General features: G+C 38.1%; 1 protein-coding gene across 1 annotated transcript; it reads left to right on the forward strand.

Annotated features, from left to right (window-relative positions):
• prpf38b (pre-mRNA processing factor 38B) lies at positions 1–26,824 on the forward strand. The gene is made up of 6 exons (XM_072274124.1): positions 1–475; positions 9,144–9,212; positions 18,925–19,076; positions 20,059–20,119; positions 23,617–23,843; positions 23,929–26,824. Exons 1-6 carry the CDS (start codon positions 239–241, stop codon positions 24,800–24,802), a joined length of 1,620 nt encoding a protein of 539 aa, XP_072130225.1. The 5' UTR covers positions 1–238; the 3' UTR covers positions 24,803–26,824.
• The last annotated feature ends 544 nt before the right edge of the window (positions 26,825–27,368 follow it).

Raw genomic sequence — 27,368 nt, forward strand, 5'->3', positions numbered from 1 at the left:
AAGAAGTGGAGGGCGCCATTTTGTGTATTTTCTATAAATTAGAGCAGAGTAGGTGTGCGGAATAGTTTATTTTTGAAAGGAAACGCACTCCTCTGTTTTTTTTTGTTTAATATAGCAGCTGGGCACAAGTGATGTGTGTTTAAAGGCTATCCAGGAGTTTGAAGGCTCGCAACCCACAGAGCGGTACGCATTGATGTGGAGATCGTTTCTCTTGTGAGCGGGAGTGAGCGACAGCGAGATGGCTAACAAAACGGCCATTGGGAACCACCAGCAACAGCCACCGCAACAGGCCGGAGGAAGCGCCAAACCCGCCTCCTCTATTAAGCAGGGCAACGTACTGCCCTTATGGGGCAACGAAAAGACTATGAACCTCAACCCACTCATCCTCACCAACATCCTTTCTTCGCCCTACTTCAAAGTACAACTGTACGAACTGAAGACTTACCACGAGGTCGTGGATGAGATCTACTTTAAGGTAATAGGGCCGCCCGGGTGTTTAGGCCTCTGGCTCCTCAGTAGATGTGATTATATTTGAGCTGGAAACTCGGCTGCATCAGTTGGGTTCATCCATCGGGCCAATGTTGGCTGGTCTTGTGCTAGGCCCAAAATGTAAAATAATAAAGTATTCCGGTGGGTTTTTTTTGTGTGATATATCCGCTTGCGCCAGGAAACGGGCAAAGTTCACTGTAATTTTTTTAATGTTTCAAAAGGTTTTTGAATAATTCGGAAAACAGTTCTTGTAGCGAAGTCGGATAGTTGATTTGTTGATGGCCTTTCCTGCCAGAGGAAAGAAAAATGCTTATGCTTGTTCTGGATTAAATTATTTTGTAGTTAACCTACTCTATGCAGTCCTTTTACTGACACTCCTAATTAAAACTGTATGTAATGTTTATATCTGCATTTATTTTCTCTGCTAATTGAAAAAAAAGTAGTTACATGCCTGATTTCATTATGGACAGTCTCCCATTTTGAATACAAGACTTGTAGTATCAAGGTAGATTTATATGACTTGCAAACGGTATTTAGATTTTATCCTGGCTTCGTTTGTTAGTGGAAAAATGTTAGGTTACTGTGTATAGTGACTTTGTGCTAGTATTAAAAAGTAATATTAGCTAAATGAACAAAACTGTAAGTAGTTGATTAAACAATTAGCTGATGAACATTTAACAAAAATAATGCTGCTGAGTCAGTTTCATCATTTTTTCATTATCTCCAGAGATATTTGAGCTGCAGCAGTGTTTTAAATTATTGACAAGATTTTTTCAAACAATGCATTACACGTGGGGAAAATGGAAGTTACAACAACCATTAATAAGAGTGGTTTCTTCAGAAGTGTGCAGTGAATGTAATCAAGTCACCCACAAAAATAAAGAATGTAAAATGTATTATGTGACAGTATATTCATCAAACTTGATTGAGGCTCTTGTGATTCTGGTTATGCCATCATTACCGAATGAAGTTGATTATGTAATTGCCTGAAAAAAACTTTACATTTTTCAAATTTAATTAAATTTATTGTAATAGTGTTTGTTTTTTTTCTGTTCTGGGAATGTTTTGACATAACCAAAACAACAAGGCTAGTGCTTTCTCACTGGCAGCTGATGTTTAAAAATCCACATTGAAATTTGCGGAAATTAATCTCATTAGTTTTCAAAAACTAACTTTGCGTGTTGCTCCTTTAATTTATGCTGTTACAATGCTGACTTGAGGGACAGTATTGCATCCACTTCTAGCAGAGGTAAATTTGGAAAAGTTTCTGATTATTTACATTCAGTATGTGGTTTCTACGCTGTTTAAAAATAGATTGGATTCCTTTACAGGGTTCCATGAATTCTGACCATGGACGTCTGGTAGATTTTAATGGCTTTAAAAATGAGATTTGATTACTTTTCTTTGCTGTTTCCTCCCCAGCTCTAAATTCATAACTAGACCCAGATCTTGTTCATGTATTGTAATCTTCTTTGACCCTATTTCCACAACACCTGGTTATTAAATTTCCCTCCACTTGAAGGGTCTTAACTTGAAAAATTGACTGCCTCTCCCTCCAGAGATGCTGTCTGACAGCTGTGTTCCTCCAGGTTGCTTTTATGCTCAATATTTCAGTATTTGCAGTGTAGTCTCTTGTCTTTATTTAATTTCCTTTCCTGGCTCCTATATAGCTAACAGTTTTTTCCTTTGAACCAGCATAATAGGTGTCCCAATTAAGCAGTTTTAAGATCCTTAGCTTCTAGTTCCCTCAATGGCATTTATCACTTTTATTGATATCCGACCAGCTTTCACCAGCTCCTGAAATTCTTAATGCTCCAACTCTTCCCCTTCATGTTTATGAAACACATAATAATGATTTATCTTCTCAGGTGTGCCAAATCAATGCTTTTTTTTCGGGCTCAATATCCCCAGTGAAAAGGGTACTGTCATTTTTCCCTCTGATCTAGTTTTGAACTCATGGTAGTTCTTTTTTTTCAGTCTTTTGATTTGCGTGCTATGTAATCTTATTGCCTGCCACTGGTAACACAGTGAGTGGGTCATAGGTGCAATTCGAAATCTAGTGTTGGAGCATTTTTTTCAGGCTGACACCTCACCATTCCCTCAGTACTGTGTTGCAGTGTCAGCTGCAGTAATTCATTGAATTGTTAAACTAACATATTCACAGATGGCCTTAAAATTGTTGAAACTTTACATCATTGTAGCAGCTTGGGGTGCAGGTGGAAGGCTTCCAAGCCTAATCAGCACATGGTCTGTAGTCCTGTTTTTTTAAGAATGCATCCCACTACTCTTATCTGTACAATACAGAAACAGTCCCTTTGGCCCACCATTTCCATTGTAGTTATCTATATTATTTCCTTTCACTTTTATTTTACCTGTAGCTGCTTATGGTAGTTTAAATGTTGACATGTTTGATCTCCATTATCATCTCAAGCAGTGCTTCCCAACAGTCTTTCCTTCTAAACATCACATCTTGTATCAAAGTATTCTGGTTTTGGACACCTCTTGCCAAGGAGAGAAAAATCTTCTAGTCTAATGTATCTATTCTGCCCCCCCCCCCCAATAATTTTGTGTATGCATGTGGGGTCACCCATCAACATAGTGTGCTCCAGGTAAAGCAAATCCAGACTTAACAATCTGTCCTTGTAACTGAAATGCTCTATCACTGGCAGCATCCTGGTGAATCTACTCTACCATCTCCAGTGCATGTATTCTGTATTGTGGCAACCAGATCAGCAGGCAAATGTGGGTTTACCAGTGTTGTGTAACTGCCTTATTGTTTGCTTCAGTTAAGGGAAACATCCACTTTGCTCCTTAAACCACCTGTCAATCTACCTTGCAAAAATCTGTGCGAATGTATTCTTAGGTCCTTTTCCTCTGAACTTCAGTTGTGTATTTAATTGCATTGTTATACTCAAGTGCATCTCTACGGGATTAAGTTTTCCTGACTTATTCCATCTGTATTTTCCTGCAGTTTATAAAGTTTTCCCCTTCTCTATCAATCAGATGACCAATTTTTTTCTCATCTGAAAATATCTTTGTTATGCTACTACATTTGAATATCAGTGTATAAAACAAAGTGTCTGACTGTTGAACCCCGTGAAACCTCAACTTTAACAGCCCAGGGAAGAAAACAAATCAGCATTACTCTTCATTGCAAATCATTGGTCACTTGTGGATCCAAATGGAAATTCTCCCTTCCATCACATCGGTTCTTACTCATTTGACCAACTGCCTCATGATCTGTCGAAAGACTATTAGATGCACTGCACCTATTTATTCCCTGTTATCTCCTCAGAATTTGATTAGGTTTACCATGACAAATCCATGGTGGTCATTCCTGATTAATCTCTGCCTTTCTAAATGAAGGGTAAGTTTAATCTTAGAAAGTTTCCAATAAGTTGTGTGCTACCAAAGTTAAACTAACTAGCTTATCGTGTTTATCCTTTCCCTCTTTAACAATGGTGCCACATTAGCTTTTGAATTCTCCCAATGCCCTGTATGATATTTAACTCTCACCCAAAACAGTTTGTCTATTTTTGTACCTCACCATTTGCTATGTATAACGAAATTTAAAATACTTTGTTTTTATGAAGCATTTTTGGAAAGTCCTGAGGTTGCAAAAGATGTTCATTTGGTTATTCTTTGTAGATGAAATACGCAGGGCTGGCAAGCATAAACAATTTTTTTGTAAATTCTATTGGTTGCTGTGACAGTGTGATAAGCTTTTCTTTCATTGCCTCATTAATTGACATTTGACATGAGAACTCTACAGTGCAAAATGGATGATACATCTTGGCCTCCACCTGAGGTTCCCAACATTGCAGGATCCAGACTTCAGCTAATTCAATTCACTTCCAAATGATAGCAAGTTATGGCTTAGCTCACTGGATGCAGAAAAGGTTATGTTGGGCATCAATGACATCCCAGCTGTAACACTGAAGATTTCTGCTCCAGCTCTAGCAAAAGTGACAGCGAGGTTGTTACTGCACAGCTACGACACTGGCATCCACACAGCCAAGTGGAAATTGTTCAGGTATATCCCGTCTGGGGGAAAAAGTAGGATGAATCCCATTCAGATAGTTGCAAGCACCCTACTGCTACCAGCAAAATATTGGAAAGGGCAGTTGACGGTAATATAAAGCAGCAGTTATTAATAATTTACCTCAGTTCTAGCAGGACTGACTGACTCCTGAGAACATTACATTATTCAATCATGGTCCAAGTTGCTGAATTCCAAGGAATGAGTGTCTGCTTTACTCTGCTCAGCAACACTTAACAGTACTTAAGTTAAATATAACAGTTTGAGGCAGTTTAATTTTAAGATGAAACATATCAGACCAATAATTTTAGCTAAACTTCTCTGACTAATGAAAGAAGAATCTTGGATGTCACTTATTTCTGTAGCCAGAAGGAATGTAATATAGTGCTGCACTACAAATCATTAGCAGAAAATGATTTTGTCCAGTTAGTATTTGGGAAACAATGTGTTCCAGAATATTGCAATCCATTTTTTAAAATTGTAAACAGATAGACAAATACAAGGAATCATTTGGTGTAGATCAGAGCCACAAGTTTAAAAGCAAAAGATTAGTATTTGGATAATGCTATGGCAAATGGAGTTCAGTGCTATGGTATATGAAATCCAAGGTAATTAATGAAATAGATTTGGATTGTTTGTAATGCTCTAGCCAGGCAAAGTGGAGATGATTTAATAATATCTCTGTTAATCCAGATTGATAGCCATGCTATATGACTGGTACATTATATTATTTTCAGGTAAATTTTCTACATGTTAATTTTATTTTTCTGCAGATACACACTTTTATTGCAAAAGTCTGCTGTAGTTCACACCCTCAGACCCTGAGTAAATTAATCTGGCAGACTATTTGCTGCATCCTGTAGACAATTCGAATAGGACAGTAATACTGTTTTGTACGTGAGAGAATGGACACCTGTTTTTGCTCCACAAGACAGAAGTAAAAATCTGGAATTCTCTTGCATACGAAACGGGTAAGCCAAATTGTCCCTTTGACTTTCTATAACTTTGAACAAGATTGTGGTTAATCTTGCACTATGAGTTCACTATTCTGCCCAATACATTTTCCTCCTCTTGATTAGAATTCTTAGGATTGCATGCATTGTTGATAGAGCCTCTACAGCCTATTATATACAGGAATAGGTCCTTACCCACAAACCTAAATTATTGAAGCCTTTTCCTTTGCACCTAGATCTAGATTATTCACCTAAAACAAGGGTTTCCAACCTCTCTTATGCTTATGGAGCCTTACCATTGGGGGCGGGGGGGGGGGGCGTCTGTGTGGACCTCAGCTCGGAGACCACTGACCTAGAGCGAACTGCTTTATCAGTTACTTTCATTATCTTGTATATCTCTTGCCAGATGGTTGTGGTTGCATTGGCAATTGGAGTTTTTATAGACTTCATAATTGGAATTTATTTTGGGCAAAGATAGAAAGATACATGGTTTACAGTAAGAAATTGAAATACTTGTCCGTGAATTGATTAATTGCCAGAGAAGGCTCAGGACAGAGTTTATTTTTAAATTCATGGAGAAAAGGAAATATAATTATATGTTGACAGCTGTTTTGCAAACTTTCAAAATAGAACATGGAACAGTACAGGTTCCTCGACCCACGGTGCGTTCATTCTTTAACCTACTCTGAGGTCAATCTAACTCTTCCCTCCCAAATAGCCCACCATTTTAAAAAAAAGTCTATGTGCCTATCTAAGAACCTCTTAAATGTCCCCAATGTATCTGTCTCTGCCACCACCCCGGCAGTGCATTTCACGCACCTCTCTATGCATCTTATCTTCTCTATCAAGTCCCCTCTTATCCTCCTCTCCAAAGAGAAAAGCCTTAGCTTGCACAACCTATCCTTATAAGACGTCCTCTAATTCAGGCAACATCCTGGTAATTCTCCTTTGCACCCACTTTAAAAATTGCCACTTTCTTCCTGTAGTAAGATCAGAATTGAGCACAAGATTCTAAGTGTAGTCTAACCAGATTTTATAGAGCTGTAAGAGTGCTTCTCAGCTCTTGAACTTAATCCCCTGATAATGAAGACCAACACACCATATGTCATCTTAACCACCCTGTTAACATTGTGCTGCAACTTTGAGGGATCTTTGGATGTGATCCCCAAGAACCCTCTGTTCTCCACAATATTAGGAATCTTGCAATTAACCCTGAATTTTTTCCTTCATGTTTGACCTTCCAAAGTGAATCACTTAACACTCTGCTGGGTTGAATGCCATCTGCCAGTTCTTAACCCTGCTCTTCATTCTTTCAATGTCCCACTGTAACCTAAGCGTTCTATGTGGTCCACAAGACCACTAAATTAAGTGTCATCTGCAACCTTCAAGCAAACCCTTCCACTTGCTCATCCAAATCATTTACAAAAAATACATATTAGGGATCCCAGAGCAGATTCCTGCAGAACACCACTCTTCACTGATCTCCAGGCAGAATATGTTAATCTACAACCACAACCAATCTACCCTTCTGTGGGCAAGCCAATTCTGAATCTACGTGGCTCCTGATGTTCTGAATAAATCTTGTCAGACTCCTTATTAAAATCCATATATAATCACATCCATTGCTCTGCCTTCATCAGTATGTTTTGTCTCGTCCTCAAAGAATTCAGTTAGGCTCATGAGGTGCAACCTGTCCCTGAGAGAGCTATGTTGACTATCCCTAGTCAGACTATGCTTCTACATATGCTCATAAATCCAGTTTCTAAGAATCTTCTCCAATGGTTTCCCACCACTGACTTGAGACTCACCTGTCTATATGCCCTGGGTTGTCCTTGCCTTTCTTGAACAAAGGAATGACATTTGCCATCCTCCAATCCTCTGGCACTATTCCTGTGGCCAGTGACGATGCAAAGATCATTGCCAAAGGTGCAGCAATCTCTCCCTTGACACTTCTGTTATTTTTGCAATACTCCAAACTGCATCTTTCCAAAATCCATTCTCTTCCTCCCCCCCCCCCCCCCCCCCCCGTCTGCATCTGAGTGTTTCTGTAGTTATTGGGGTGGGATCTGTGGAATACTCACAATAGTGATCGCTCCCTCCTTTATTCTTCCTCCCTCACTGACTGAGAAGACAATCCCTCCACAACATCTTCCCTTTTCTGCATTTGAAACTGAATTTTTGATTAATGTTATAAATTCTTCAGGTTTAGTGCTTGCAATTTAATCTCTTTAGATTCATTCTTAAACTAAGATATTCATTATTGATTATGCGGTAAGTATTGCTGGGATGATCTGTGTTATTTGGAGATGTAACATGTGTACAGTGCAGATGATCGGTTTGTTATCAAGCAATTTGTTTTCCAGACTGAGCAATGATATTTTGGAAAATCATAAAATATAAACTTTTTAGTATAATTTATTTGTACTTTTTTTATTGTATTTCATAATTTTTATATTGCATTAGAATACATTTACATCTGGATTTGAACTTGCCCCAGAAGCTCCGAGTGGCCTGGCATTAGGTGTGACCCTGGTGGATGGAGGAAAGGAGGAAAGGATTTGAGAGAGTACTGACTTGTTTTCAGTCTTTGGTTCCACCAATTCTTCTGAATACTCTCGACTGCTTTAGGGTGTTCAGATTGTCTTGTAGATTGCTAGGGACTCTTGGCAGGAGTGTGTCCAAAATTGGACTGTGATTTTTTTGGAATGGACTGCGTGTCAGAAATTGTGCTCCTCATCAAATAATTGATCTTCGGACTAATGTTGAGAATTTTGTTTTCAAATATCATTGAGAAAAGAGTTATTACAAAAAACTGTTATGATCCTCAATGTTTCCATGGTTGGATAAACATGCCTAATTCAGGGACAAATGTACTAAAGGACTTTTTCATACTAATAACTTGAGAGCTAGTGTTGCAACTAACTATCTTGTCTGGATCTGTAATGTCTGTTGACTCTCGTCAGCTTACTCAAAAGGAATATTCTTTTCATTGGCAATTATTTTTAAAACTGAGGCAAATACAATTCATAGGTTTTGGATAAAAATGTTGAAGACGAAGATGTTTTTTGTTAGATTTGCTTACCTAAAACTTGTTTAAAAATAATGTGGTAGTTCAACTGAGAAATTTTAAATTTTGCATCCATAACACATTAGGTGGAGCACTTCTTTGCACCAAATTAGTAAAGACCAAGTTTTGTTTGGGTTTAAAAATGAAAGGGATTTTTGTCTATTTATAGATAGCTCTGATTTGTCTATTTTAGCTAAACAAAAACAGGGAGCATTACAAGGCTCTTTTTACTGATCAAATATCACACATTAATTGAACTTGCTTTCATTATGAAGTTTAATTTTAAATGTATTACAAATATGCTGCAAAATCAGTGTCCAAAGTCACAGATGTAATCTCATATTTTACTGTTGATCAGTATACCCTTTCTAAATTTTATCTTATTTCTTAATGTTGTGCTAATATTTAATAAGTTTTCCAAGCCACTTTCAAATCTGCAATAAGAGTGCTGGAATATATTTAGAATTTAGCTAAGGTATGAAAACAATTATTGTTTCCATAGTGACTCAAATATTCTTATTCTTGTGTGTAAAATATTTGTCCTGAAGGCAAAATTAAGTTCTAACCAAATATCTTTCCAATGATCTAATTACAGGTTACTCATATTGAGCCATGGGAAAAGGGGAGCAGGAAGACTGCAGGCCAGACAGGCATGTGCGGAGGGGTAAGTAGAAGTACGTGATTTATTTTCTTAATCTCTTTATATGTGTTTATCTATGGGGTGGGTGGGCGGGGATGGACTAAAATCAGCAAGTCATCATTGACAATATGTGAAAAAGTTGGAGATGAGCAATAAGAGAAGGGTGAACTTTCCAAAACTATCTCTATCAAGTTGTGATTTCGAAGTTACTGACACAGCATTTGCAATGTTAGCATTCATGTCAAGAAGACTAGAATATAAAAGCAAGGATGTAATGCCAAGGCTTTAAGGCATTGGTCAGACCGCACTTGGAATGTGGTGAGCAATGTTAGGCCCCTTATAGAAGAAAGAATCCACTAACATTGGAGAGGGTCCAAAGGAGGTTCACTAGAATGATTCTGGGTATGAAAGGGTTAACGTATGAGAGGTGCTTGATGGATCTGGGCTTGCACTTGCTGAAGTTTAGAAGAATGAACAGGAGATTCTGCAGATACTGGAACTGAAGAGTAACATACAGGATGCAGGAGGAACTCAGCGGGTTAGACAGGATCTATGGAAAGAATTAACAAGTTGATGTTTCATCGTGGCAGTTAACGTTTAACTGAGTCACTATAACCATATACAATTGCAGCACGGAAATGGGCCATCTCGGCCCTTCTAGTCCGCGCCAAACTCTTACTCTCACCTAGTCCCACCGACCTGCACTCAGCCCATAACCCTTCATTCCTTTCCTGTCTATATATCTATCCAATTTAACTTTAAATGACATCAAACCTGCCTCAGCCACTTCTGCTGGAAGCTCGTTCCACACAGCTACCACTCTCTGAGTAAAGAAGTTCCCCCTCATGTTACCCCTAAACTTTTGCCCTTTAACTCTCAACTCATGTCCACTTGTTTGAATCTTCCCCACTCTCAATGGAAAAAAGCCTATCCACGTCAACTCTATCTATCCCCCTCATAATTTTCAGTACCTCTATCAAGTCCCCCCTCAACCTTCTACGCTCCAAAGAATAAAGACCCAACTTGTTCAACCTTTCTCTGTAATTTAGGAGATGAAACCCAGGCAACATTCTAGTAAATTTCCTCTGTACTCTCTCAATTTTATTGCCATCTTTCCTATAATTCGGTGACCAGAACTGTACACAATACTCCAAGTTTGGCCTTACCAATGCCTTATACAATTTGAACATTACATCCCAACTCCCATACTCAATGCTCTGATTTATAAAGGCCAGCATACCAAAAGCTTTCTTCACCACCCTATCCACATGAGATTCCACCTTCAGGGAACTATGCACCATTATTCCTAGATCCTTCTGTTCTACTGCATTCTACAATGCCCTACCATTTACCATGTATGTCCTATTTTGATTAGTCCTACCAAAATGTAGCACCTCACATTTATCAGCATTAAACTCCATCTGCCATCTTTCAGCCCACTCTTCTAAGTGGTCTCAATCTCTCTGCGAGCTTTGAAAACCTACTTTATTTTCCACAACTCTGCCTATCTTAGTATCATCTACATACTTACTAATCCAATTTACCACCCTATCATCCAGATCATTAATATATATGACAAACAACATTGGACCCAGTGCAGATCCCTGAGGCACACCACTAGACACCGTCCTCCAATCTGACACACAGTTATCCACCACTACTCTTTGGCGTCTCCCATCTAGCCACTGCTGAATCTAATTTACTACTTTGATATTAATACCTAATCATTGAACCTTCCTAACTAACCTCCCATGTGGAACCTTGTCAAAGGCTTTACTGAAGTCCAGACAGACAACATCCACTGCTTTACCCTCATCAACTTTCCTAGTAACCTCATCAAAAAATTCAATAAGATTTGTCAAACATGACCTTCCACGCATGAATCCATGTTGACTGTTCCTAATCAGATCCTGTCTATCCAGATAATTATATATACCATCTCTAAGAATACTTTCCATCAATTTACCCCCCATTGACGTCAAACTCACAGGCCGATAATTGCTAGGTTTACTCTTAGAACCCTTTTTTAAACAATGGAACCACATGAGCAATACACCAATCCTCCGGCACCATCTCCGTTTCTAATGACATTTGAAATATTTCTGTCAGAGCCCCTGTTATTTCCACACTAACATCCCTCAAGCTCCTAGGGAATATCCTGTCCGGACCTGGAGACTTATCCACTTTTATATTCCTTGAAAGCGCCAGTACTTCCTCTTCTTTAATCATCATACTTTCCATAACTACCCTTCTTGTTTTCCCTTACCTTACACAATTCAATATCCTTCTCCTTAGTGAATACCGAAGAAAAGAAATTGTTCGAAATCTCCCCCATCTCTTTTGGCTCCGCACATAGCTGTCCACTCTGATTCTCTAAGGGACCAATTTTATCCCTCACTATCGTTTTGCTATTAATATAATTGTAGAAACCCTTTGGATTTATTTTCACCTTACTTGCCAAAGCAGCCTCATGTCTTTTAGCTTTTCTAATTTCTTTAAAATTCTTTTTACATTCTTTATGTATTTAAATGAAATGTAGAACAAACTAGAACTGCCAATATTACTACCATATTATAAGCTGTATTAGTTCCTAATAGTTGTTGACAGAGGAATTCATATAGTGTATGCTGGTATGTTCTTTTGATGAACTATAAATGAACATAATTAATGCAGACTGCCTTTCTGCATGAAGTAATGTCAAAAATCACTGCTTTTTAATTGTCCTTCTTCCCAAATGAATAATATAATACAAGCATGTGCAACTTTTGCTATTTAAATCTATTGAGGTAATGAAATCGTTTCATTTTCACTCCTGGCTGTTTCTAGCATCTCCAGGCCTGAATGCTAGAAGCCGTAGTAAGCAAAACTATTCTGGATTGTCTTACTGCTCATTTCTCTCCAACCAACTGACAAAAATCACTGCTTTTTAACACAATACATGTGCAACTAACATTATTTAAAAACTGTTTGCTCTAAGCACTGTGTAGTGTCTAATGACCTTACAAGTGCACGCTATTGGCGCTAGTCACAAAACCGTTTTCAACAGTCTTCTGTCCCAATTATGTGGCATAGTGTCATAATTCTTCTCTTCCACCTCCCTCAACTCCTTACCTCTTTCGTCAGCTTTAATGTTATCTCTGATAAAGCAATGTCTTGTCTAGTGGAATGAATATAGTTTTAATTTATGTATGGAAATATAAGTAACCTGCTGGTGATTGGGGGAAAATGCAGAATCTGCTGAATTATGCAGGAATAATGAGATGGATAATTTACAATAGTCTGTTGCACCTTGTGTAAATCTCTTCCAAAGTTTACTTTGTTTTCCTGGGCAGTTTTTATCTGAACTTGCCCAGTTTGGATATGTTTTTCCTGTGTGACTTCAGTCCTACCTTCATAAAGTCTTGCAGTAAGGTGTGGAAAAGTTGAAGCAAACTAAAAATTTAAAAATTCCATTGTACTTTTACACAAAACTTAGTGAAATCAACATTCTAGCTTTTGTTATGCAAATCATTTTTTTTGTAATTTATTTTCCTCATCAAACAAACATTTCCATAAGATGTATTTCAGATACTGTACATATATATCATAGTCATATTTGTCACAAATCTCCACATAATTATGAGGTATACACTTACAGAAAGAAGAGGAAAGAAAGAACAATCGAAAGAAGAAAACTATGTACAGAGTAGGGAGTGATTTTATTTTTACAACATATTCAATGATTGTGAGAATAAAATCAGGCCTATGAGGTGTTATGTAGTTAAACCATTTTTTCCAGTATGAATAAAATTGTTCCAACTTATGATTAACAGATGTTGTTATCTTCTCCATTTTGTAAATGTCCATTGTAATTTCCATCCATACATTTAAAGTTGGGCTCTCCTGAGATAACCATTTCTTGGTAAGGGTCTTTACCAGCCACCAGCAGTACATTCATTAAATATTTATAATTATCTCTTCAACCACTCTTGAGGTATATACCCAAAATATATGGTCTTACTCTCTAAGTGTATTTATCTGTTAGTATATCATCGAAATTTGCAGAATATAACTTAATTGATCTACTCCCTGAACAAATAAGAACCAAGAAAAGTGAATAATAAAAAAAAGGTAACGAAGGTGTGGTTCCAAGGCTGGGGTCTCTACGTGACCCTGGGTTGGGCTAGAAGAGACGTCTGGCCGTGGGGGATAGCCCCTCCTACCTGTGGGTTGAGGGCCCCAGCTGCAGTACCTATAAAAGTAAGTAAAAAAAAAACTGTCTATTACACAGAAATGATTTCCCTGTGTAATATTTCTCCCATGTATATATTCTCATTTAGGTGGGGAAAAAGGAATGAATAAATGAATTTTTAAAAAATTGAGTAATATAAAATCCACATTATAACATGTATTTCTCAAGATAGGTATATCACCGTCTATTTTTGCTTCTATTTAGTTTATCAGCACTTTTAAAGTTAGCCAAACCTTATGGCTCTTCTGGAAGAGGTGAGGGCTGCCCTCGGAGAACTGACAGTCTCTTCCTAAAATCCTTCTCTCCTCCTGTTCCCGTCCCCTGCTTTCTAGGTTCTCTTACTATTTTCCAAGCAGCTCGGGACAACTGCTCAGCCAGACTTTCTCTTGGTTTGACCACGCTAATGGACAGTCCTCTGTTGTTCATATCTGTAGTCGCCTCCTCCACCATCTGGTACAGTCGCATCTCTTCTTGGTAAAATACCCCCGTAGCAGGGTATGGGGTTTGGAATTTAGTCTTTTCTTATTCATCACGCTTTGGAATATTCCTTCCGTTTCTGTGGGACCGCCGGGGGGTAATCATGATCGAAGTATATTAACTTCCCTTTACCTTCTGTCTCCGGGAGGCCGCTGGACAAGCGAAGGATGTGCCCTTTCAATTTCAATCTCCATAGTCTGAGGAATCTCCAGCGCTTCCCGCAGCAGCTTGTCTACAAAGTCCATCATTAACAATCTCTCTGCTCCTTCGGTAACATTATAAATCCTGATATTTTTCCGTCGTGATCTTCCCCCCGGTCAAGCAATTTACTTTCCTGTTGATTTACTATTTTTATCGTCTTACTTAGTATCTGTTCCACGTTTTGCACGCGATCTTCCATCTTCTCAATTCAAGTCTCTGCCACCGCTATTTTCTCATTGAAGTTGGCGAGCTCTGACTTTATATCATTGAGTTGCTGCTTTATATCTTTTTGGACTTCCCTTAGCTCTTCCAAAATCCTTACCATATTTGCCGCTTTGCCTGCACTAGGCCCAGTGTCAGCTTCGCTGCCATGTGCACATGTAGGAGAGCTGCGCGCTGTACCTCTCTCTTCCATAGGCTCCGCAGTGGTACTTTTTTTTTATCTTGATTCTTTCTCCCCATTTGTGACCTCCTTATCAGTTCAGATATTTTTGAAAGATCTTATATTTGATGGATTAATGGGGCAAAGTATGCATTTTTTCGGAGGAGCTGTTGATTTAAGCTGCGATTCTGAATGATAAAGTCACCGGAACCCGCAAAACATTTTTTATAAAAGACACCTATTAGCTTTATTCTATCACAAACAAGTTGTATTAAATCTAACTAGGTTGACCCCCTACAATTTGCCTATCGACACAACCGATCGACAGACGATACAATAGCCATAGCTCTACACACTCCTTGCACATCTGGAGAAGAGGGATGCTTGTGTGAGAATGCTGTTCTTGGACTACAGTTTAGCATTCAACACCATAATTCCCTCCAGGCTTGACAAGAAGCTCAGAGACCTCTGCCTTCATCCACCTTGTGTAGCTGGATCCTGGACTTCCTGTCAGATCGCCGGCAGGTGGTAAGAGTGGGCTCCCTCACCCCTGCCCCTCTGACACTCAATGCAGTTGCCCCTCAGGGCTGTGTACCAAGTCCCCTCCTTTACTCTCTGTGTACCCATGACTATATCGCCACCCACAGCTCCAATTTACTAATTAAATTTGCTGATGACACTACACTGATTGGCAGAATCTTAAATAAAGGGGCGGCCTACAGAAAAGTCATCACCCTGACACAGTGGTGTCAAGAAAACAACCTCTCCCTCAATGTCACAAAAACAAAGGAGCTGGAGTAAGGCTAACCCCTATAGACATCAATGGATCTGTGGTTGAGAGGGTGAACAGCTTTAATTTCCTCGGCATAAGCATCACTGAGAATCTCATGTGGTCTGTACATACCAGCTGTGTGGCAAAAAAGCACACAATATTCTCTGATATTAGATTGTACCTTTACACCATTGAAGTACCTGTAGTGATCTATCCTTAAATTCTCCAGGGTGCAGGATTCTAGAGAATTAGCATTCTTTGCAGGAGGGAATTCAAAGCATCTCAGTTTTAAATGACTTTTTTCTAATCTTGTAACTGACTTCTTGTTTTGAGGCTTTTGCAACTCAACAACCACCTTACCCTGCCCCCTTTAGATATTGTATACCCTATCATGTGCCCTAAGATTCAAAGAATAGAGATCCAACTACTTCAGCCTCTCACTGTTGGACTACCCTCTCATTGCGGCAGTTACTCAAATTAATCTCTTGAAGTTCCTTGAACACTGGTAACACACCAAGACTTTTTTTTGAATAAGGGGACTAAAACTGCACAATACTTCTGGTGTGCCCACTACTGCATCCCGGACAATAATTATCTATATTCAAACTCCAAACATGTTTGGAATGAAGGGCAATATGCACTTTCTTTCTAGCTGTTTTCTACACCTACCTGCTACTTCTTGACATTTACAGTTTCTCTGCATTTAGTTAGCCTTGCCTCAGTACATGGCCTCCCTTTCTCACAGTTTGCACCCAATTAATCTATTCTGTTGCAAAGTCCAAATAGTTCAATGGCATAATGCTTTCCCTCCTACCTTAATGTAATCTCCAAACATGTATACTGTGCTCTCACTTGCTGATATCTACTCTTTGCAATTTTTTTGTTTTTTTTTAAATTTTAGAATATTTTCTGTTGGTGTTTGTATGACTATTGAGGGTCAACACTGGGACTGTTTCATCTTTTTTCTTGGCATATTTTTAACAGTTCAAAAATTTGTCCTGTTATATTCATGTTCAAGCTATCTCCAGATTCTGTGCGGCATGTTGGTTTGGCGCATTCCTGCCGGCATTGAGTTGGTGTCTAGTTTGCCAGACAAAATACTGCGTTTTCTGTCACTATATAAAATTTCTTTTCCCTTTTGAGTTTTATAATGCCTATTGTAAATTTTTAAAAATGTGAACTATGCAGCTTATGCTGAAGGTAATTTCTTTTGTAATTGGATGTTCGAGTTTTCTTGGGCCAGTCAGATGTGCTCTTTATCCTCAAAGCTCACTTTTTGTTTTGTATATAGATGGTTCTAAAGAGAAATGGATTCTCCACCTGCATGGGTCCGAACTATGCCTGCCTTTTTGTTGGCTTTGTGGAACAATCTATGTTCCGTACCTCTTCTGGTATCTGTCCCCCACTTTTCCTTCGGTACATCGACGACTGCATTGGCGCTGCTTCCTAAACGCATGCTGAGCTCGTTGACTTTATGAACTTTGCCTCCAACTTTCACCCTGCCCTCAAGTTTACCTGGTCCATTTCCGACACCTTCCTTCCCTTTCTAGATCTCTCTGTCTCTATCTCTGGAGACAGCTTATCTACTGATGTCTACTATAAGCCTACTGACTCTCACAGCTATCTGGACTAATCCTCTTCTCACCCTGTCTCTTGCAAAAATGCCATCCCCTTCTCGCAATTCCTCCGTCTCCGCCGCATCTGCTCTCAGGATGAGGCTTTTCATTCTAGGACGAGGGAGATGTCTTCCTTTTTTAAAGAAAGGGGCTTCCCTTCCTCCACTATCAACTCTGCTCTCAAACACATCTCCCCCATTTCACGCACATCTGCTCTCACTCCGTCCTCCTGCCACCCCACTAGGAATAGGGCTCCCCTGGTCCTCACCTACCACCCCACCAGCCTTCGGGTCCAACATATTATTCTTCGAAACTTCTGCCACCTCCAACGGGATCCCACCACTAAGCACATCTTTCCTCCCCCCCCCCGCTTTCCGCAGGGATCGCTCCCTACGCGACTCCCTTGTCCATTCGTCCCCCCCCCCATCTCTCCCCACTGATCTCCCTCCTGGCACTTATCCCTTATCCTTGTAAGCGGAACAAGTGCTACACATGCCCTTACACTTCCTCCCTTACCACCATTCAGGGCCCCAGACAGTCCTTCCAGGTGAGGCGACACTTCACCTGTGAGTCGGCTGGGGTGATATACTGTGTCCGGTGCTCCCAATGTGGCCTTCTATATATTGGTGAGACCTGACGCAGACTGGGAGATTGTTTTGCTGAACACCTACGCTCTGTCCACCAGAGAAAGCAGGATCTCCCAGTGGCCACACGTTTTAATTCCACATCCCATTCCCATTCTGACATATCTATCCACGGCCTCCTCTACTGTAAAGATGAAGCCACACTCAGATTGGAGAAACAACACCTTGTATTCCGTCTGGGTAGCCTCCAACCTGATGGCATGAACATTGACTTCTCAAACTTCCGCTAATGCCCCACCTCCCCCTCATACCCCATCCGTTATTTATATACGCATTCTTTCTCTCACTTGCCTTTTTCTCCCTCTGTCCCTCTGACTATACCCCTTGCCCATCCTCTGCCCCCCCCCCCTTCTCCCTGGGCCTCCTGTCCCATGATCCTATCATACCCCTTTTGCCAATCACCTGTCCAGCTCTTGGCTCCATCCCTCCCCCTCCTGTCTTCTATCATTTTGGATCTCCCCCTCCTCCTCCCACTTTTAAATATCTTACTAGCTCTTTCTTCAGTTAGTCCTGACGAAGGGTCTCGGCCTGAAACGTCAACTGTACCTCTTCCTAGAGATGCTGCCTGGCCTTCTGCGTTCACCAGCAACTTTGATGTGTGTTGCTTGAATTTCCAACATCTGCAGAATTCCTCGTGTTTGCATGGATTTTCCATTATGTATTTTTGTAAAGCTAGTGTATGTCCTTTAATATTTATCTGAATTTGCTATTTATATTTGAACTGAAGAAAATCTTATTGAGACACTACTTGAAAACCTTCTGAATCCTTTAAGTTTGCTCAAGGTATTCACCTTATTGCCAAAGTATTCCTGTGATTTCTGCTTTTAGTTTACCTTACATTTTCAATGATTTTAACAATATTGTCCTTGTTCGTTCACTGTGCTTGAGGTAAATGGTAAACTGCCACTTGTTTGAGAACTCTTAAGTTGTCTGTTATTGAAATGTGGAAGTGATTTGGAAAATACTCAAATTTGTTTTTGTTTCAAATTTACAAAGTATATGATACTAAATACAATTGCAACTAGTAAAAATATTTTTCTGTTCAGTCTTTTCCCAAAGTGGCCGAGAAATTAAACAGGCAGAATTACAATTATTGACTTGAATGTTGTTGGTCTCTGTAGAGAGTAAAATTAATAAGGGAGAGAAAGCAATGAAGTCTTGAAAGATGGAGATCTTTCTACTAACTGTAGTTGCAGTTTTCTAGAAAATAGCTTCCCTATTTTCCAACCTTGATTTGGTTTGCTGCTACAAAGAACAAAAAGAAAAGCTTGCAAAGAGGCTGTCTCAACTGCAGGATTTTTATTATAATTACGCAGAAATTGTATCCTAGCTGGATCCTTATTCTCAAGAAAAATAATACAACAAATCCCTGTGCAAGTACTTGTATAAAAATTCTTTGAATTAATATTTCAGGTTCGTGGTGTTGGAACAGGAGGTATTGTTTCAACTGCCTTTTGTCTGCTGTACAAGCTATTTACCCTGAAGTTAACTCGCAAACAAGTGATGGGTCTTATAACACACACTGACTCTCCATACATCCGTGGTTTAGGATTCATGTACATTCGGTATGTGTCTTTAATTGTATTCACCCATTAAAACCAAGATAATGCCTAAACTGTTTAAATTCCAATTTCTTTAGCCATCTGTAGTATTACTTTTGATCAATTGACCAATAATTTTAGATATTTGTGGCATTTGAAATGCATAACATTCCACGGTCTATTTCATTATATTTTAAGGGGTCATGAAATTAATTCCATAAAAACCAGTAAAGCTGATAACTCTCAACCCTTAAGAAAACTAAATGAGCACAAGTCCTATATAATAATGCAATGAGTATTTCAAATATATATTTGTATTGTGATGTCAGGCAGTAGACTGTGCTAAATGAATTACAATGTCTGTTGACTGCCAAAATAAGAACTACCCAGTTTGCTGATTGACACCCTAAGTACATGTTTTCTTAATTGTGCCATTTATAAATGTAATATCATTTCAACAGCTGTGCCAAGATTGAGATTTTAGATAGTACAACCTGAAGTTGAGTCTTTTAATTTGGGGTATTTTGAGCAGGTTCTTGGAGCTCACTCATGGTCAATACCAAAGTTTGGCCTTTCAATTCGCATATGGCTCAGGACACTTGATTTATGAAAGTGTTCCAGTTGCACCAGGTTCCGTTCAGAAGCTAAATTATGTGCACGTCAATACATCAATTCAGTGTTTGGCTTGTGAAATACATAGGTATAGCAACCAATTGGTGTCATTCTCCCACTGATACATAAAAATTAAATATAGTATATAGTATTAAAAATTTAAAGTATATAATATTTAAAAATACTATATACATTCAGTTTTGATAATTTCTTGCAGAACAGTGAATTTTCCATTTCTGGCAGATTTGTAAAGAATTGTTGGTTAAATTGGAGAGTTCTGGAAGACAAACCACTGTCAGATACAGATTAAAAATTACAACGTGAAATGCTTCGTATGTGCAAATTGAACAGTTGCATATTTATATCTTTGAAAATTTGTAATTTTATTTCACAGGTACACACAGCCTCCAGCTGACCTGTGGGATTGGTATGAGCCCTTTTTAGATGATGAAGAGGTATGTTGGGAAAGATTGTAGTATTCATTGAATCTACAGTGCTGTAGAGGAAGAATTTTTAAATAGTTCTCATAATTTTAAAAAGACTTATTGAATCAGTTTTTGTCAGTATAAGTATTTGTGTTAGGAATAATGTATTAACTTTGTTTTATTGACATAGTTATGCAATGGTTGCATTTTGATCACATCACATTAGATGTTGTGACTTTTTTATTGAATTGGCTAGACTCAAGTTTTGTTTTGATTATCAGATTGCACTTGGATTTCTTCAGTATGCTGTCCTGATGTACCAACTCAAGTCTAAGACAATCTGGTGCACACCAGAAACCAAGCTGCTCCTTCCATTTTAACTTGCTGTGTAATTTAGGTTATTTTTTAAATATAGAATGCTAAGTATTGTTTAGCAAGTGAAGAACTTTTGAACTATGCTTAGTGACCATATTTTAGTAAGATGTGTATCTTTAGAACAAAAAAATTTGATAATTAAAGAGCAGTAAGGCTATTAAGCCTGTCCTGATCTTCGGGTACAAGGCATATTGTCACTCTCCCTTTTTCCACTCTGGCAATCGTTCAACTACAAAAGATATTTGGTAACATCAGTGTGGGGTTTTATTTAAAGGTGTTCATTACCCATAGGAATTCATCAGTTAACATTAGATTGCCAGGAGCAAAATTTCCACTCGTTCGACATGTTACTGATTTTTCCGAAGGTTGAAAACATCTTAACAACCAGCCATGGCTTGCTAGTAGTACCCATACCACTGAATCAAATAAATTGACTTGAGTATGAAACCTTGGCAGTATTGCAGCATTACTATTGGCGATGAAGCTAGGGAATCTCTATCCTCTTGGGTGGGTGAAGAATCACTGGTAGTTTATAAAGAGAAGCAAAGGCTCATTTATGTGAGTTCTTAAGACTTCATGCTTTCATCCTTAACCTGCCCAACTCATTTTGTTTGCTTATTTGGCACAAATCCAATTCATTCATTAGATGTTCCAGTCTACTGCAAATTTGTGAAATGTAGTAGCTTCTGTGACCTGTCATAACTCAGTTAATGGGTCTTAGTGTGTCATTTCTCGGTCTCTCCTGAGTTTTTCAAAAGGCTCTCTACACCATGTGCAGGATTGGTGGAATCTGGTGCCATTTGCTGTCTAGCTAAGCCTTTCCAATTAGAACAAAAAAGCATGGTACTTTTGTTATTATTAAAGTATATGTCGCAGTCTCTCATTGAAGATCTTTTGTAATTTGTTTCACCTAAACCTTGTATGAGACTGGTGTATTATATGCTCTTCATTGTAAGCCAATTTCTCTCAAAATGCAGTAGCCATGGACAGTTCTGTCACTTCCACTGAGTTGCCATACTTTAAAACCCGTTACCCCTTGAGCTCTTGTGTACAACTTTCTCCCATAATACTGAACCTTGAATCCCATGTCTTTACCTGGTATTTCCCCTTCCTAAACCCTGTTCTAATCAATGAGCCTTGCACATCAGGGAACAAGCCTCACAAAGAATGCAGCAGTGCTGCACTTGGAGCCATATGTTTTCTTCTCCTTGGATTGGAAGAGCATGAGAAAGGAGGACTTGACAATGACTGCCCTCTCAATGTGATGTCATATCTAAAACATCTCAGCCTCTTTTGTATGACTAAAAGTCAAAATTGATAAATGTTGCTGCTTTCATACAAATCTTGCCCTCCCCTCAAGATTACTGTTGCTTTTGCTGTGGGTCCTTGTCATTATCAGTAAAAATGGCTTTGAGAGGAAAACATCCCATGGGAATGTACTGCTACTTTTAACATGGATTCAATGGGGAAAGTGGGTGTTGCGTTTTTTAAAAATTACAATACAGGTGGTTTTCCAGGCAATCGTTCTGTAAAGCAAGGATTTAGCTGTAGGTGAACCATGGGTGCCTGATCTTTCCCCTGTTGTAATGTTTTTATTTAGAATTTTAGGGGGAGAATGGATAGTTTTGGGGGGTTTCTGTTTTCATTTGAATAAAATTTCTTTAACTTAAGATGTGCAAAGTTATGTATTTAAGATCTGCACCAAAGTGATTTCTACCCGTGTGGTTAAAACCACTAGCTTAGCAGCAGTTCTTCTGTCTTTTATTTAATGCTCTTGATTTTTTTTTTTAGAATCTTGATTTGGCTTTCTTACGATAAATGCATTTATTTAAAAAAAAGTCATTTATTGACACAGGTTAAACCCATGTTTAACATAATTAAAATAGTCATTTTTTTTGAGGAGGTGTGGTGGCAGGAAGAGTGCTGGATCAATTTTTAGTGGTGAAGAAATGCTGGATACACAGGCATAGATGATTCAAAATTTTCTAGCTGTAAACGTATGGACTGCTAAGTTTTTAGTGCCATTTTCCTATCCCTACCATAGGTGCCTTAAAATGTATCTTCATATGAAAAGGCAAATTGTAATATATTTTTTTTAAAAAGGTTATTGAAAATTCTGATTTCTTCCCCCTTTCTGCAATAATTTTGAGAGTATTAGGAGCACTATTAGAGCAATAGCTGTGGTTTGCCTGTGGTTCCAATTGCCTTCGTCAAAATTTAAGATCTGAGCCTGAGTTTAATGAAGCTCTGAGACTGCTGGCATTTAAGCTAATTGCCCTGTTTTCTTCTTTAGATCTTCATTGGGCAGCAGGTGAATTTGGAAATGTAGCTGAGCAGCACTTTTGATTAATGTGTGTGAGTGCAAGCGCTTATTTTATGTTTAGAATATCTTTTTTATTTTTCTAGCCTAATGAAATCTGATTTTCCTGTGTGCTTGCACTGTAGGTTGGAAACTGACAATAGCTGACTAACATGTCCTGAGCTGTGAGAGGGCATGGCAAGGAAGCAATCATGCGGTAATGACCCTTTTCCAAAGACAATGGTCATTGTGGACTATACCGTTTCAACGTATATTATATTGAATGTTAATTATCTCACTGCTTCACGGCAGTTGGTTTGCTATTGCTTCAAAATTAAGTTTAATAAAGCAAAGATCACAACATGCAAGGAAAAATAGCTGCTTGCCAACAGCCTTCAAATTTAACGATAAACTTTAGCTAGAGTATGTAGGCCAATTTGCTTTACTGAAATACTAAGTAATTTAGAAAGTGTGCCTGGTTTGAAAGAGATTTAGCAGTGGGAGATTTTTCCAAACAGGACAATTAAAATATAGCTTTACATCACATTGAGGGGTTGGGTTTCAGAAGAGATTACACATTTTTAAAAATTTTATTATATACAGAAGACTTACATAAGGTGTACTGGTATACAGAATGTCTTGCAGGCACAATTTAATTCAACCATTTTATTACAGGCTTCAATATGTTTTAGGATAGGCTTGAGAATTTTGAAATTAAAACTTCATTTGAAAATTAGGTTATGTCAAAGGTAGTGCACTATATTTAACACTTTAATATTTCACACGCTAATACAATTGTCAAGGTTGAATATGATCCATTTCACCAATGTTTTATTTTTATTGTGTTTTTCAGGAACTAGATGTAAAGGCTGGAGGAGGGTGTGTCATGACTATAGGAGAAATGATTCGTTCTTTCCTTACGAAGTTGGAATGGTTCTCTACTTTATTCCCAAGAATTCCAGTTCCAGTTCAAAAGAATCTGGATCAGTATCTCAAAACTCGCCCCAGGAAAATTACCAAAAAAGATGGGAAGGATGCAATGGAAGATCACGAACGTCTATCAGAACGTAGACACTCACGGTATGAACTATGAATCACTGAAGACCTGATATATTTAAATTGGTGCTTACAGATGCTTTAGAATTTTTAAAATTTTGTCTTTTAGGTCACCACGAAGATCCCTTAGTCCACGGAAATCTAGAAGCAGAAGTCGTCATAGAGAGGGCCATGGTTCTTTTGGCTTCGACAAGGAACTAGAAAGAGAAAGAGAACGGCAGAAAAGAGAACGGGAGCAAATGAAAGACAGGGAGAGGAGTGAGAAGGATAGACACAAGTCTAGAAGCTCAGACAGGGGCATAGACCGCAGGCGAAGTAGAAGCCGAGATCGGCATAGAAGTCGAAGCAGAGATAAAAGGAATGATAAAAAAGATAAAGAGAGGGAGAAGGAAAATGAAAGAAGCAGAAGGAGAGACAAAGATTATGATAAAGAAAGGGTAAGTGACAGAGATAGGGATAGAAATATTGAGAAAGAATTAGAGAGATCTAGAGACAGAGATAAACGAAGCCGGTCAAAGACAGAAGAGAGAAAACGTAAGGAAGAGAGGAGAGAAAAAGATGAAAGAAGACATAAAGATGATAAAAAGGATTCAAAAAAGGATAAAAAGCATAGCAGAAGTAGGAGCAGAGAGAAAAGACATAGGAGTAGTAGTCCTGGCAGGGGTCATGTCAGCAAGCGTAGCAGAAGCAAAAGCAAGGAAAAGTCTAAACATCGAAATGAGCACAAAGAGAAATCAAACAAACGAAGTGTTAGCAGAGAAAGGACTGATGAGAATGACAGTGAACGACTAAAGAAACAGAGCAGCCATAGTAAAGAGAGAGCTCACAAACGCAGTCGAAGCAAAGAACGATCTCACAAACAAAGTCACAGTGATGGTAAGGACCATTCAAGCAAACTAAGCCACAGAAGTCTCAGTGCAGAAAGAGAGAACAAAAGCAATGCAGAAGGGTGGTTACAAGGCAATACCACTGATGATGATTGAAAATTTAAATCTAATTGTACAGTGATTAAATTGTTTTGCTTTTGAACATTTTTTTAAATTATGCTATGGCTAGGATAAACACATGTCTTTGAATTCCTGTAGCCTGCAGATAATATTTCCTGTTTGTAGGAAGTGCCTTTGGTAACCAGCTGTTCAATTTACCATTGTAATTCAAGACCAATTTTATTCTGTACAATGTAGAAGATACAGGATTTGTTTTGGTTGAAATAATGTTTTTGCAAGTATACTATGTACATACGTTGAGAGTTTTAATCATTGGCACAGCTGCCATATTGGTTCATTTTGTATGATGGGCAATAAACTGCCATACTTAAAAACCTGTGTTAATACGTTCAAAGCGCTTGTGTCTGACATATCTGTCCCCGAAGTAGATTTTTCCCAACTTTTCTATTTATTTAATGTGGGACCTTACACATCTTTGAAAAAGGTGGGTGATATGATCTTTATAAGATGGAAATTACATTGGGTTTTCCTAGCATTTGTGCAGATATTCTATAGAGGGTAGCTAAATGTAAAAAACAAAACTAAATCCTGAACTAGAATTTCGAATATACCAGAGTTCAGTGCACGAGTTAGAAAGATGGAATGAGGTCAAGTGTTTCCTTGAGACACATTTTAGGCCTTCAGATTTTTTTGGCTTTACATTAAAAGTAGTATTTTAAAACTTGAGGTGGATTTTTATAAAACAGGAGTCGACTCAGTTATTGGAGGAGTGCTTTAATGTATTTTTTAAAATATACTATAAAAAGGGTGATTAATGGCTGAAGCAGTTTCTTCTTGGTCCTTTGAATTCATCAGGGTCTAGTGAAGATACAGTGGTATAATTAAAATTTTCATTATAAAATTGGTAAATTTCACTCATTTAAAAAAAATATTCTATTTGGGGCTTTTTTGCATTGACCCAATACACCAAAATCAATCCGTGTTAATATAATAAAATTGAAAGCAACCTATTCTTGTTCATAATGGGTGTTTGTCAGAATGTTAAGCAAGGGCCCTGTAGTGGGAATATGTCTATTACTATGGTGTTAGCTATTTGTTTGGAAGTCTTATGTAAATAATTGAGGCTTTCCCAGATTGCAAAATGGGATTTATTGAGGTTAGAATGATTAGTGAATGTATTTCATTCAGAAATGTTTAGCAATGTTGCTTGTTTTGTGTGATGTACTGTCTAGAGAGGCAACTTGAGAAAATATAAGCACAATTATTTTTGTGAAAGAAAAAACAACTTCCCAACACTACAGTGTTTAAAGAAATGGATATTACATATTTTTAGTCATTTGAGAACTGGATAACTGACATAATTTTAATTTCAGTGGTCAGCACAGCTGTAGTCTGCAGAAAACATTGATGTTTTTTGGTAGTTGGGGACGAATATGAAGATGAGCAACATTTCTAAATTTTATCAAACTGTAGGGTTTTCATATCTAGGCAGGAACCGGCTTGTTGAATGGATTGTGTTAGAAATTGAAAGCTCATTACCAGATGTATGTGGTACCTTAAAGCATCAATTTTCTGTTGTTGCTTTGGAAAAACTATCTGACATCACATTCCCCTTCATATAATTTAATTGAAGGATTAATCTTGAGTGTCATTGTTGTATTTATAAATTGCTGTTTAATAGCATGTGATTTTTTTTAAGAGAAAGAAAACTGCAGATGTATGTTTATTAATATTCCTTTCATTGGCTGCAATAAGTCAGTTCATAACTTAAGAATTATGTCCATGGGGAATATTGACTTTGGATTTTTAACATTAAGGAAATGGTACAATTTGTAACATGGGAAAAGGAAAGCATAATGGTGCTTCCAAGCACTAATTGTTTGATGTTTTAAGCTCTGCAAAAATATGGAATTGGCCACACATGCACATCCTTGTCCATTTCGAGAAATACTGGATCTGTGGATAGATAAAAATATAGGAAATGAAATACTGTTTAAACTCCCAGCGAAACTTGAAATAAATAGAAAATGGTATCCTGACTACTGAACATTTTAACAAGCTGGTTTATCTTCAGTCTTTTTCTTATTAGGAGAGATTCTGCTTTTGCGAACACAGGTGTCGTGCATATATTTCTGCTATTGGTCTACACTTATGAATCATTTGATCTATATTTGAAGCTCTTGTAAGGTGCAAGGAAACTATAACTATGCTCAGTATTTAGTTTAACTTGATTGCAAAATTGTATTTTTCATTATGCAAGGTACACCTTCCAATTCACTAATGATTCAGATGCAATATTGATTTGTCATATTTACAAGAAAGACGAGGTAGAGACTGGATTTTTTTTCATGCATAAAAAGTTTTTAAACTAGTGCTGCCTCTAGAGTATTGCCTTAAATTGATATTAGCTGGTGGAGTAGTTCTTGCAGTCTACCACCTGGTTTGGAACATTTTGAGCAGAAAATATTTGAATACAGAATCAAGCAATGGTAAATCAAGGCAACTGGACTTGCTGTGTTGTCTAGAGGATGTTTCGCCTCTCATCTAAGAGGCTTCTTCAGTTCTAATCCATGGTCCGTAGATTTCCAGCTTAAGGCTCTTA

Source organism: Mobula birostris, chromosome 12, assembly GCF_030028105.1.
Source record: "Mobula birostris isolate sMobBir1 chromosome 12, sMobBir1.hap1, whole genome shotgun sequence".
Lineage (NCBI taxonomy): Eukaryota > Metazoa > Chordata > Chondrichthyes > Myliobatiformes > Myliobatidae > Mobula > Mobula birostris.